Raw genomic sequence first — 14,284 nt, forward strand, 5'->3', positions numbered from 1 at the left:
CATTAAAAATAATTATTTCCAGTGTTGACAATTTCCGTTTCACTAATTTGTTTGTCGACTTTTCTCATTTCTCTTTATTACTTTAATTTTAAAAATAACTGTATTACAAATGTTCAAAAACTTAAAAAAAATTCTCGTCAAATTTTCAATTATCTTTATAAATACACGCAGAAAAAGAATTTTACTTATTTAGTTGAAAATAAAATTGAAATATAAAATAGTTATTTACTTATTTATTATACAGAATTCGAAAAAAATTGTTTTAATAAAAAAAAAAATTTGAATGAAAATTTCACGGAGAATTTGAATCATTAATTCGATTAGTAAGAATATGTTCAGGATGTCTACTGAAAATATGACTTAAAATTCCAGGACATTTTAAGGTTATTCCAGAACAGATTTCTTATTTTTCCAGGACATTTATATGTGTAACAGGGTTGACACAAGTCAGGGAAGTCAAAGGAATTCAGGAAAAAGTCAGGGATTTTTACTAAAAGTACTGGAAAAAATTAAACTTTTAGAATTTATAAGAAAATTCTGAATTTTTGGTGTCCTTTTTGTTTGCCTTATAAACTATGAAATTGTCAAGAATTTTAATACAAACCCTTTAATTTTTTCTATTTTTGAACTTCGCATAAATTCAATTATGTTTAAAATTTTTTAAAATTCTCGTCAAAATTTTAATTATTTTTATAAATAATAAAATTCTTCTCCGAAATTCAATTATTTTCTAAAAAAATTTAATAAAATTCTTAACAAAATTTCAATTATTTTCAAATATTTTCCTAATTTCAATTATTTTTTATATCTATTATTTTAATAAAATTTTCCAAATGAATTCTATTATTTAAACAAAATTTTAATAAAAATTTCACAGGAATTCAATTACTTAACAATTTCTTTTATAAATTTATTCGCATCAATTCAATTATTTCGAATTTTTTAATGAAGTTTCTCGAAAGAATTCAAATATATAAAGAGAATTGAAAAAAATAGTCTGAGAAATTCAATTATTTCGAAAAATTTAAATAAAGATCTTTTAAGAATTCTATTATTTAAAAAAATGTTGACAAAATTCTTTACAAGATAAAGTTTATTAAATTGCAATTTTAATAAAATTTTCCTATACAATTCAATTGTTTTCAATACAGTTCTTCTCAAGAATTCAATTATTTTCACAAATAAATGTTTTTTGGGAATTCAATAATTTAAAAGAATTTGAATAAAATTCTTTGCTAGAAATCAATTATTTTCTTTCTTGAGAATTCAATTATTTTAAAAATTTTTAATAAAATGTTTATTTTGAAAAATTATAATAAAATCGGTCATAGAATACAATTATTTTCGTGAAAAATAAAATTCTTCTAAGCAATTCAATTATTTAAGAAATTTTAATAAAATTCTTTCCAAGAATTCAATTTTTTTCAAAAATAATCATTTTCACAGGAATTCAATTATTTAAAAATTTTTTTTTTAATTCTTTGTCAGATTTTAATTATTTTAAGTTTTTTAATAAAATTTAATTATTTTTAAAAAGTTTTTAAAAATTCTGAAAAATTAAATTATTTAAAAAAATTTGAATAAAATTATTCACAAGAAATTAATTATTTTCATAAATAATATTTTTCTCTGGAATTCAATTATTTTTATAAAAAAAAAAAAATTCTTCACAGGAATTCAATTCTTTAAAAAGATTTTTAATAAAATTCGTTGCAAGAATTCAATTATTCTCATAAATAACAAAACTTATCGCAGAATTTCAATTATTTTTGTAAAATTTTAAATAAAATGATAGAAAATTGCATTTATTCTTACAATTTTTTTTTTAAATTCACCGAAAGAATTCAATTGTTATTAAAAATTTTGATAAAATTCTTTCATAAAAATTCGATTATAAAAAATATGCAATTACTGAATAAATTATTTATTTTTGTATTTAAATAATTGAATTCTCGGGAAAGTTTCTAATAAAAATTGATTAAAAAATGAGTTTCACTTAAAATTTTAAATTATAATTGAACATTAAAAACATTATAGCGTGAATTTTTAGAAATAATTGAATTTTGAAAAAAGTTAAAATTAAAATCTTTGAAAATTTGAATTTATAGTTATAATATTCTTATGAAATTCTCATAAGTTATTGAATTTGAGAATCTTAATTTCTATAGGAAAATAATACTGATTAAATATTTATTTAAAAAAGAAGTTATTAATGTTCTTCGGGGTCAGGGAAAAAGTGAAAATTTTGTCTGGAAATCAGGGAAAAACAAAATTAAAATTTTGTGGCAACTCTGTGTAATATTATTTCATATTACGATTAACGTAATTTAAATTAACCTATTTGAACAAAAATATTTATTTTTATTATAAAAAGAGTTGAAAATCATTATTGTCGATACCAGTTTCTTTAATCAAATGACAAATTAAAATTATTTTTTGATGGATCAAAAAAATTATTTTTTTTAAATTTTAGTAAAATTTTTAAATTATTGAATATTGAAAAGCAAAATATGGAAAATTGAAGGACAAAAGTTCAAAATCCAGGACATTTAAGGACATTTCAGGATATTTTTTTCAAATTCCAGGACTTCATTTCGTAATTGTTTTGAATTTCTTAATTTTTACTAGTTATACTAATTACTGAAGCAAAAAGTCGAACAAAATTTTACCACCAAACAGTTATTTGAAAGAAATAAAAATTTAGAGAGTGCATAAAATAAATTTTGCAAAAAAAAAGAAAAAAACACTTTTCTCTCAATCACCTTTCACGCAATTAGTTTGTAATCATCGATAGTATTGAAATGTTAATTCCCGGCATGACCGCAGATGTACAACATCGGTCAATTAAATCGACGTTCAGGTTTCGAGGCGCCTTTGCCCTATAGGCAAGCATTAGCAACTTGCAATAATACAGGTACACACTTAAGGGGGGAGATAAGCATGATTGTGTAAGATGAGATGCCCGAACTAAAAATTTTGCAGTGTGGAGTGTGCGTGTATACATATATATGGAACATAAACCATTCCTTTCACCGACCTTGCCGCATTAATGATTCGAAGCGAGAGACTGGCCCACACCTCGGCACGTTCGATGCTGCCATAGTGCCATGCCGCAGTGATCATGTAACAGGCGAGATTCGCTTGTAACGATTCGAATCATTCTCACCGTTTCAGTGATCGATGCTTCATAGAGATTCTAAAGATCCCTGAAAATCGTTACAAGCACGCGACGACTCTCTCTCTTTCTTTATATACACGTGTAGTTACGTGTCTTTTAGGATATACAATTCACGCTGTAACGGGGCAAAATAATGTCACGTAAATTGAGAAATTTGTTCGAATCAATCAAACTTGAGGAAAGTTAATTTATATCTCGAGGCTGGCAATTTTTTTTTACATTCGTTCTAGAATTGGAAATTTAATTCCTTTTTTTTTGTTAATTGTATTAAGTTTCTAGTTTCGATCTATTAATTTCTATTAATTGCATTTATGTTAATGGAGTTTTTATGGTTTTTAGTCTTGTATCTCTTTCGATTTTAATCTGACAATCAGTGTAATTAATTTACGGTCAATTTTACAAATTTTAATTTTATATCCATTAATCAAAGTTCTATTAATCTTTGACCGTTGATCTACATTTAGAAACAACGACTATTAACCGATATTTATAACAATATTTTATTTTTTTTTTTAAACAATCATTTTTCAGTATTAATTATTCGAAACATGGATTAGTTTACATTCTTTTATTTTGTATTGATCAATTTTAATTTTATTCTATTTTTTTACTTCAATTTTATTTTCAATTAAATTTTCAATTATTTAATTTCAATTTTGTTTTAATTATAAAATTAATTATAAAATAAGTATTTTATAATTATAATTATACTTTAAATACATTTTTATTACAATAACATTATATTTTAAATACATTTTATTGTAATATAAAAATGTATTTAAAGTATAATTTTAATTTCAAGTGGAAAAAGTTTCCACTTATTTAGACACTTGCAGTAGAAAATTGATAATTAGTCAGATAAGTATATAAATTTTAATTTTATTCTATTTTTTTATTTCAGTTTTATTTTCAATCAAATTTTCAATTAATTAATTTCAATTTTGTTTTAATTATAAAATAAATATTTTATAATTAAAATTATACTTTAAATACATTTTTATTACAATAAAAATGTATTTAAAGTAGAATTTCAATTTTAAGGGGAAAAAGTTTCCACTTATTTTGACACTTTCAGTAGAAAATTGATAATTAGTGAGACAAGTAGATAAATTTTAATTTTATTCTACTTTTTTACTTCAATTTTATTTTCAATTAAATTTTCAATTAATTAATTTCAATTTTGTTTTAATTATAAAATAAATATTTTATAATTAAAATTATACTTTAAATACATTTTTATTACAATAAAATTGAAATTTAAATATAAATTTCAATTTTAAGTGGAAAAAATTCTCATTCATTTAGACACTTTCAGTAGAAAATTGATATTTAGTCAGACAAGTAGAAAAAATTGAGTATAGCTTTTACTTTTATAATTTTTTCTACTTTTTATTGTATTTTTATTATTTCACTGTATATTTCTATTTTTTGCTCTTTCTTTTGTTAAATTTAAAATTGTCGACCTTATTTTAGTAAAAAACGAGTACTATCTTTGTAAAATTAAAGAAAAAAAAATTTTCCAAATTTTGATTTTGAGAAAAAATTTTGATTTCATTGTTTTTTATTATTAATTTCTCAAAAATAATCCGTAGAAATATTTTCAGAAAAAGCTTAGAATATTTTATAAATGAACCTATTATAATAATTGAGTGAAAATTAAATTAAAAATAGTGAAAATTTTCCTTTTATATTTAAATTTTATTTACAACTAAACAGTTTTAATGTTATTTTTATCTTTTAATTTCAATTTTATTGTAGTAAAATTTATAAAAATGCATAATTTATAAACTTATAGTGTAATTTTAATTCCAAGACAAAAAAGTTTTCACTTTAGACACTTTCAGTAGAAAAAGAATTTTTAGTCAGACAAATTCTACACGAAAAAAATTGAGAATATCTTTTACTTCTTATTATTTCTTTCTACTTTTTATTTTATTTTACTCTTCATTTTTACTATTTTTTATTTGTCGTTCTTTAAATTTGAAATCTTCGACCTCGTTTTAATTGAAAACAATTACCATGTCTGTGGAGTTTATTTTTCGAAAAAAATTCCAAATTTTGATTTTGAGAACAAAAGTTTTGATTTTATTGTTTTTTTTTATTAAGTTTTCAAGAATTATCCATAGAAAAAATTCAGAGAAAGCTGAAAATTTGGAAAATAATTGAACTTTAGAAAAATTGAGAATTGAAGTTATTACTAAAGATAAGAAGAAATTAGAAAAATGAATTGGAAATCAGGAAAAAGTCAGGGAAATATAGAATCAAATTCTTGTTAATCGTCTCATTTATAGAAGTACTAAATTTAAGTAAATTTTGACTAATTCAAAAACTAAAGGTCAGTCTGATAATTTAGTTAAAATTTTTACCAATTCAGATTCAGTGGATAAACTTGACTTAAATGAAATAATTTCCCACCTAATTGTCTAATAGTTTATTGCATAATATGATCTGCGATAAATTTACGAATTAAGATCTTGAAAAAAAAACAACTAATATCTGAATTAATACCAAAAAAAGAAACTTAATCTCCAATGTTAAGGACTTTTATATGTCATTTCAATAATTTGAATAATGGTAATTAAATTCTTGATTAGCGGAATATTAATGTATTGACCGGTCAGTCAACTAAAGGTCTAAAACCTGAATTACTGTCAGATTATTTAAATTGCTAATCGATAAGCAACTTAATTAATTCAACTCTTTTTATTATGCACAATTTAAATTTGTATCAATGTCAATAAAATTCAAATGTTAATTTATCAAAACTATAATTTTTTCTTTGTTTTCCCTTTCGTATAAGGTAAAAAGAGACTATAAAAAAAATTTTCTTTAAGCTTTCTAGTTTATATGGTGTATGATTAAATTAATTTTTTAACTAAAGTATTTAATTTGACATTATTATAAAGTTGTCGAAATTTTATCTTGATAAAAAAATGACTTAATTATTGGTTATAAAAATACAAAGTGTTGAAGGAGAGGACACTTGGAGGTGTGCTCTTTATAAAGTATAATATAAAAACTAGGCGGAAATGGAACCGCAAATCCTTCCTGCGTGTTGGCCTAATTAGCGATAATTTAGCGCTGAAAATAAAATTACTCCAACATGACAGAGATTGTGACTCAGCGTGAAGTTTCTGACACTATAACTCTTCACCGTGAACGAGAAATAAAAAAAAAATTAGTTTGCTTTCACGTTGCAAAGTGTGACTTTGTATATAAGTGACTCAAGCTTTACGGGAGTCACAAAGAGCATTATTTTCAAATCTTTATTAAATTTGCGTTTTTTAATATAATACTGTCGATCAAGTTTGATTTTTAGTGTTTTCTAAATCTGAATTAATCAGGATTTTTTACTATAATTTATTAGCAGTGTCGATTGGACTCATAAACTATGAAATTACCACGAATTTAAAAAAAAACCCTTCAATTTTTTCTATTTTGTAACAATAATTTTTTTTAATAATTTAATTCTATTGAAGAACTGCCATAAAGTTTTAACTTATAAATCATTTAATGAAGTATTTTTTTAAAAAATTTTAATTTCAATTCTAGTGAACTTAGTTTCAATTTTAAAAATTGAATTCATTCCAGAAAAATTTAATTATTTTCAAAAATTTATTAAAAATTCTCGTCAACATTTCAATTATCTTTATAAACAGCAAAATTCTTCGCCGAAATTCAATTCTATTCAGGAATTTTAAATAAAATTCATTGCAAAATTCAATTATTTTCATAAATAACAAGAATTCAATTATTGTCAAAAGTAATATAATTCAATTATTTTCAAAAATTTTAATATTATTCATGGCAAAATTTCAATTATTTTCCTAAATTTTTCTTAATTGAATGATTTTCAATATTCTACTATTTTAATAAAATGAACTGAAAAATTCAATTATTTTCAAAAATAAGAAAATTCTTCTCTAAAAATCAATTATTTTCAAAAAATCTAAAAAAATGTTCACATTTCAATTATCTTTATAAATGAATAACAAAATTCTTCGACGAAATTCAATTATTTTCAGTAATTTTAATAAAATTCATTGCAAATATTAAATTATTTTCATAAATAGTAGTATTCATCACAAGAATTCAATTACTTTCAAAGGTAATAAAATTCATGGAAAAATTTCAATTATTTTCAAAAAAATTTCTTAATTCAAACATTTTCAATATTCTACTATTTTAATAAAATTTCTCTAAAAAATTCAATTATTAAACAAATTTTTTTTTTAAATTCTACACGAACATTCAATTATTTTCCAAAAAAATAAAAATTTCACAGAAATTCAATTATTTAAAATGGAATTTGCATAAATCAAATGTTTTAAAATTTGTCAATAAATTCTTCGCAGTAATTCAATTATTTTCATAAATTTTAAAATTCCTTACAGACATTTAATTTGCATATCTATTATTTTAATAAAATTTTCCAAAAGAATTCAATTATTTAAAAACAATTTTCACAAAATTCTACAAGAATATTCAATGTTTTTCTAAAATAATGAAAATTTCACAGGAATTCAATTATTAAAAATGAATTTCATAAATTTTGTCGAAAAAAGTGAATTGTTTGAAACTTTTTTTAATAAATTTTTCTCAATAATTCAATTATTTTAATAAATAATAAAACTCATTGCAGAATTTTAATTATTTTTAATTTAATTTTAATTAAATTCTTCGATAAATGTAATTATTCTTGAAAATTTGATTAAAATTCGCCGAAGGAATTCAATTGTTTAAAGATTTGTTAATCAAATTCTTTATGAGAATACAATTTTAAGAAACATTGAATTATTTAATAAATTATCTATGTTTGTAATTAAATCATTGAATTCTCGTAGAATTTTCTAATAAAAATTGATTTATAAATTAATTTCAGTTGGAATTTTTCATAATAATTGAATTTTAGAATAAGTTAATAATAATTGAAATTTTTAGAAATAATTGAATTTTGTAAAGGGTTTCAAATTAAAATCGTTGAAAATCTTAATTTTTTATACTTTAAAATAAAAATTTTATGAATCTAATTTTTTTTTAAAAAGCTTAATCGAAATTTTTAAAAATAATATCAAGTTTTTATTTTCTAATGTAAATTTAATTGAAAAATTTCCAAATAATCGAATTTTCGTAAAATTGAATTGTAAACAAGTGGATTTGAAAATTCTTAAAGAACTTTTTCAAAAATTATTAATAATAATTAATTAACAGAAGAATTTTAGTTAAAAATTGTAGAAAATAATCATTGAATTGAAATAATAAAATTAATTTTAATAATGAAGTTATAGTAACAGTATTCTTATAATAGAAAATATAATTGGTTTATCACTCGATAATGTTTTATAATAATATTCTTATAAATTATTGAATTTCAAAAAGTTTGAATTTGAAATTTTGAAAATCTCAATTCCCATGGAAAAATAATATTAAATATTCATTTAAAAATAAAGTTATTAATGTTTCCGAAAAATTTTGAAATTTAATTAAATAAATGGAATAGAACATTTTTTGAGTATCTAATAATTTTTAGAGTGAATCAGGGAAATCAAAATTAAATGTTTGTTGCAACCCTGATTTAAAATGCTTTAGTATATTTGAATGTAAAAAAAACAATTTTACTAATAAATATTCATTTCTACTAATTTATTAGTAAACTTGACTAATTCGAATGTAAAAAGTCAGTCACTAATTCCAATTAGTTTACATTTTTACTAATTCAAATTTAGAGAGTAAGTTTAATTTTCAGTTGAAATAACATTGAGATTCTATGCACTGTAAAAAAAAGGGAGTTAAATTTTAACTCCCCAGGGGATTCTATAAAGGTCGCGCACTCATTTGGGAGTTAAAGCGAAGGGAGTTGGATAAAGGGAGTTAAAATTTATAATTTACACAGTAAAAATAAGAATCAATTCCAAAAGGGAGTTATGTAATTAAATAATTATCTCCATTTTGGAGTTGATTTTTAACTCGAAAAATTTTACTCCCAACTGCAGTGACTGTCAACTCCCTAAATTTTTTACAGTTTAATAAGAAGTAAAGTTTTGTTTATTTATTATTATTACATTTAATTAAAGTTTGTTAATTAGGTGTTGTTTGTGGTTTGTTTAGATAATACGGCACGTGGTAGCAGCGAGGCTGTCTCACAGACGAGTCCTGCGAGCAGTACGAGCAGCTCCAGCGTGAGTCAGGCGAGCCAACAAGTGTCCCAGGTGAGCCAAACTCACCAGCAATCGGCCCAGAGTCATCACCATCATCAGGACATTCAAATGGGCATCTCCACTGACGATGTGAGGCCCGAAGACGATGGTCTGCATCCAAGGGCGGCTCCAACGAGTCCCGAGAGTGAAGCCGAGGTCGATGACTTTGCACCCAAGAGAAAACAGCGCCGATATCGAACGACATTTACCAGCTTTCAGTTGGAGGAACTCGAGAAGGCCTTCTCCAGGACACATTATCCCGATGTTTTCACCAGGTGAGATTTTTTTCCCCACTTTTATATTTGGACAATCGCTACTTCGTTTTTAAATTTAGTAAAAAAAAAATATTGAATTGGACTCCAACCTTACACCAAAAAGATTGAATCGATGTTGTTTACAATCCGTAAAGTGTAAATGCTTGCATTTCATTGGTTTAAAGATTTTAGTCAATCCAATCAAATGACAGTATTCACACTTTCTGTGATTGAAACCGTATAATTTTCAATCTTTGGATGTAAAGTTGGAATCTGATTTTTAACAGTGTGTAACTAAAAATCAGTAATGAAATTCGTGACTAAAAAAATTGTTGGACTTTTGTTTTCTGTTTATATGAGAAAAAAGGGGGAAAAAAGAGAAAAAAAATCAAGATGAATTACACATTACACACCTACTCGATTGGCGGCGCGTAACTATAGGTAATTTGGTTCAGGTTAATAATGTAAACTCGAGGGCTTGCACATCGAACACGGAACGAAATTTACATACCGTGACTCTCGGGACTGAATAAGCAAATGTTTCTCAAACGCGTATTTATGCATATAGGAAACCGATGATCGATGAACTGTAATGTACTGTTAAATACTTTCGGAAAATACATAACGTATATAACCTTCTCGAACCCATCAGCAAGAGTTAGAGAAATAATGGTGTGCAGTGGTGTTATAGAAAATCCAAGAAAAGTGCCTCAGTGAGTAGACGCTTTGGAAACCATAGCAATCTAGGAAATTGCTTTGAAAATTTCTATCCTGTGCAGTATTGGTGTCTCTCTTTCTTTTTCTCTTTTTCTTCTCTCTCTCTCACTCTCTCTCTCTCTCTCTTTCTTTTTCTTCTTTTCATTTCTCTCTCACTCTCACTCTTTCTTTAACCTCTTTTTCTCTCTATTTCTCTCTCTCTGTAAATGTCCGTGCATAGGTTGAGGTAATCATGGTATAATATCAACCATTTTCCTTGCGTCACTATATTATTCCTTTTAAATAAAGTAGTTAAGGCCTTTCATGGCAAGACCTATTCTCACTAATATATGAGCTTCGAAACTGCCAAGGACTCTTTCTAACTGCTTGATAGATGTATTCATTTTCTTCTATGCATTCTTTTGCAGTTTCTCAGTAATGCCACTTTCCACATCTCTTTCCATGAAATTCGATTTTAAACTTTACCAATCGCTTTTCGTCATTTTCTTTTAGAGAGAAAAAAAAACGCTAAATAATCAAATTGGTGATCATCGTTTTCCATTTCTTCGAATTTTTTTAATTTATAATTTATAATCATCAATGTTTACACAAGAGCAAACATTATCAATATGAAATTATTTCTTACAACCAGTAAATAAAACCTCTGTATTTCTCTATTATAATCATTATTATTTTTCCTTAGAAATTAAAAATTTTCAAAAATTCAAAAATTAAAACTTTTTGAAATTTTCATGAACTTTTCGAACAAATTACAACCTTTTTAAGTGAACGGGTAATAAAAGTAAATGTTTGTACATAAGGAGAAAACTATAGTCAAAACGAATAGAATGTTAATTTTTGGAAATTGAACTAAATTTGAAATTTATTATAGCTTTTAGAAAAACTGGTCTTGGGGGCAATAAAAAGCCAGGGACAAAAATCCATTGAATATTATGTGAAATTCATTTGTTTTCTACACTGTAAAAAATTTACGGAGTTGACGGTCACTGGAGTTGGGAGTGAAATTTTTCGAGTTAAAAATCAACTCCAAAAGGGAGTAAATTATTAAATTAACTCCCTTTTGGATTTTCTTCTTATTTTAACTCCCTTCATTCAACTCCCTTCGCTGTAACTCCCAAATGGGTGCGACTTTTATAGAATTCCCTGGCAAGTTGAAATTTAACTCCCTTTTTTTGCAGTGCACTTAAATTAACCTTCTAATTTTACAAAATTTTTGCGTGTTTACTTAATAAAATTAATTAAACTACATTTTTACTATTTTTTATTTTTCGTTCTTTCTTATGTTCGATTCGAAATCTTCGACCTTGTTATAGTAGAAAACGAGTACCATGTCTGTGGAATTTATTTTAAAAATAAAAATTCCAAATTTGGATTTTGAGAACAAAAATTTTGATTTCATTGTTTTTTTAATTTCTCAAGAATCGACAAGAGAAAAATTTTCAGGAATTGCTTAAAATATTTCATAAATGATCCTAAAAAATAATAATTTTCTAGAATTTTTAACAAAAATTCTTAATGATTATTTTATTTTTAATAATTTTTGAAAAAGTTGTTTGAAAATTTTCAAATCCACTTGTCTATAATTCAATTTTACAAAACTTCGATTATTTGGAATAATTGTTCATTTGTATATTAGAAAATAGAAACTTGAAATAATTTCAAAAAGCATTCAATTAAACCTTTTTCAAAAAAATTAAGTTTACGGAATTTTTAATTGAAACTATGAAAAATTAAAAATTTTAGAGATATTAATTTGAAACCTTTTCATAATTCAATTATTTCTAAAAATCCACGCAATAAAATGCTTTTAATATTTAATTTCAATTTAATTTCAATTTAATATTCTTGAAATATTGAATTCTCATGAAGAATTTTATCAACAAATTTTTAAATAATTCACTACTTTCGTCAAATTTTAATAAAAATTTTAAAAATAATTTATTTTTTGGAGGAATTCGATTAAAATTGTATTAAAAATAATTTTAATTCTGCAATGAGTTTTATTATTTATGAAAGTAATTGAATTATTACGAAGAATTTTATAAAATGTTTCAAACAATTAAATTTTTTCGACAAAATGTATGCAAATTCTATTTTTAATAATTGAATTCCTGTAAAAATTTTCATTATTTTAGAAAATAATTGAATATTCTTGTAGAATTTTGTCAAAATTGTTTTTTAAATAATTGAATTCTTTTGGGAAATTTTATTAAAATGGTAGAATATTGAAAATCATTGAATTTAGAAGAAATTTTGAAAGTAATTGAAATTATGCCATAAATTTTATTAAAATTTTCGAAAATAATTGAATTTAATTACTTTTGAAAATAATTGAATTCTTGTGATGAATTTTATTAATTTTGAAAATAATTGAATTCTTATTTTTAGAGAAATTCGATTAAAATTGTATTAAAAATAATTTAAATTCTGTGATGAATTTTATTATTCATGAAAATAATTGAATTCCTAAAAAAAATGTTATTTTTGAAGAAAATAATTGAATTATTGCAAAGAAATATTAAAAAAATTTGTAAATAATTGAATTTCTGTCAAATTTTTATTACTTTTGCAAATAGTTATATGTTTGTATAGAATTTTATTAACAGTTTTTGAAAATAATTGAAATTTTGCCGAGAATTTTAATAAAACTTTTAAAAATAATTGAATTTTGGAGAAGAATTTGATTTTTTATGATAGTTGCTCAAGAATTAAGTTATTTAAAAAGAAAGTATTGTCAAAAATAGAAAAAGTTGAAGATTTTGTATTAGAATTCTTGGTACCTAAGAAGCAAAAATTTTAGGTTATGTTTATAATTTTTGGAATGAAAATATTTCAAAGTAGATCAACTGTCAATGTTAACCACTGGTACTTAAGTCTTTTTTTGCATCTAAAATAATTAATAATATCTGATTTTAGTTTTAAAGAATTAAACAAAAACTTTCAATTACAGTAAAATTAAGGCAAACATAACTTTAAAATGATTAACTTCTTAGGTACCTTTCTTCGCAGCGCGGCACAATTATCTATTTCCCCTAAAGAAAAACTGTGAACTATTTTTTTCCATCTGAGAAAATTTCTCTTTAGCTTTTCGTATATATTTCAAATACAATTAAATATTTAATAATATTTAAATTGAAAGTGAAAAAAAAAATGTTGATTAAAATTTCATAAAAAATATTCATTGGAATGAGAATTTATGATGGCTCTCTTTTTATGTACAATCATATACGATTCCTAAAATAATGATTCGTAATAAAATTCTCCTCACAAAACTGATAATACGGACGTGATTTATAACTCAATACGAAATAAGATTCGAACTTTTCTTAAATAATAAACTCCAAAATTTACAAGCTTCAGCACTTTGATAAAAACTCATAAATATCGGGAAAGGCCACAAAATTGAATTAATTTTTTTTTTTTTTTACATTCTCATTTTTTCTAAATGTTGACTTTAGAGAATATTTTTGTGTCTGCTTTGAAGGATGAACGAGAAGGCGTTTCAATACAGGAAATTGTCGTCTCTCTCGACTCGCTCGATCGCTTTCTCTTCCTCTCTCCCCCTTCTCCCACTTATAAAACGATATATTTTCCTTCTCCTCTCTCTGTCTCTCTTTCTATTTCTCTTGCTCGAACGTGCCTAGTGGTATTAATTTTGCACTAATTGGATTTTATGGTCGCTTAGGTTTATTGGCTTGTCGACTATGCGAACCTTGCTAGAACGTTGCATATTCATTAGAAACTGACTTGTAAGCAATGGGTGTGTGCGTGTGATCAACCGTGTCAGTGCCTCTAAAAAGGCTACACTGTATTTGGTAGCACATTTATCATTCATATTTTTCTCAAAGGTGTTACTATTATTTATTTATAGCAACGTTTTCTTATTTTTAACATTCCCTGGGGGGCATTAATCAAGTATTATGTGGGATAATTGTGTT

General features: G+C 23.7%; 1 protein-coding gene across 1 annotated transcript in view; it reads left to right on the forward strand.

The window, feature by feature from the left end:
• LOC122509924 (homeobox protein aristaless-like) overlaps window positions 1–14,284 on the forward strand; it is a 156,673-nt gene that overhangs the window by 85,162 nt on the left and 57,227 nt on the right. Inside the window, exon 3 of the mRNA XM_043624253.1 lies at window positions 9,287–9,650. Coding sequence (XP_043480188.1) covers window positions 9,287–9,650 — 364 coding nt within the window. The remainder of the gene's footprint in view (window positions 1–9,286; window positions 9,651–14,284) is intronic.

Source organism: Leptopilina heterotoma, unplaced genomic scaffold (genome assembly GCF_015476425.1).
Source record: "Leptopilina heterotoma isolate Lh14 unplaced genomic scaffold, ASM1547642v1 Lhet_64, whole genome shotgun sequence".
Taxonomy (NCBI): domain Eukaryota; kingdom Metazoa; phylum Arthropoda; class Insecta; order Hymenoptera; family Figitidae; genus Leptopilina; species Leptopilina heterotoma.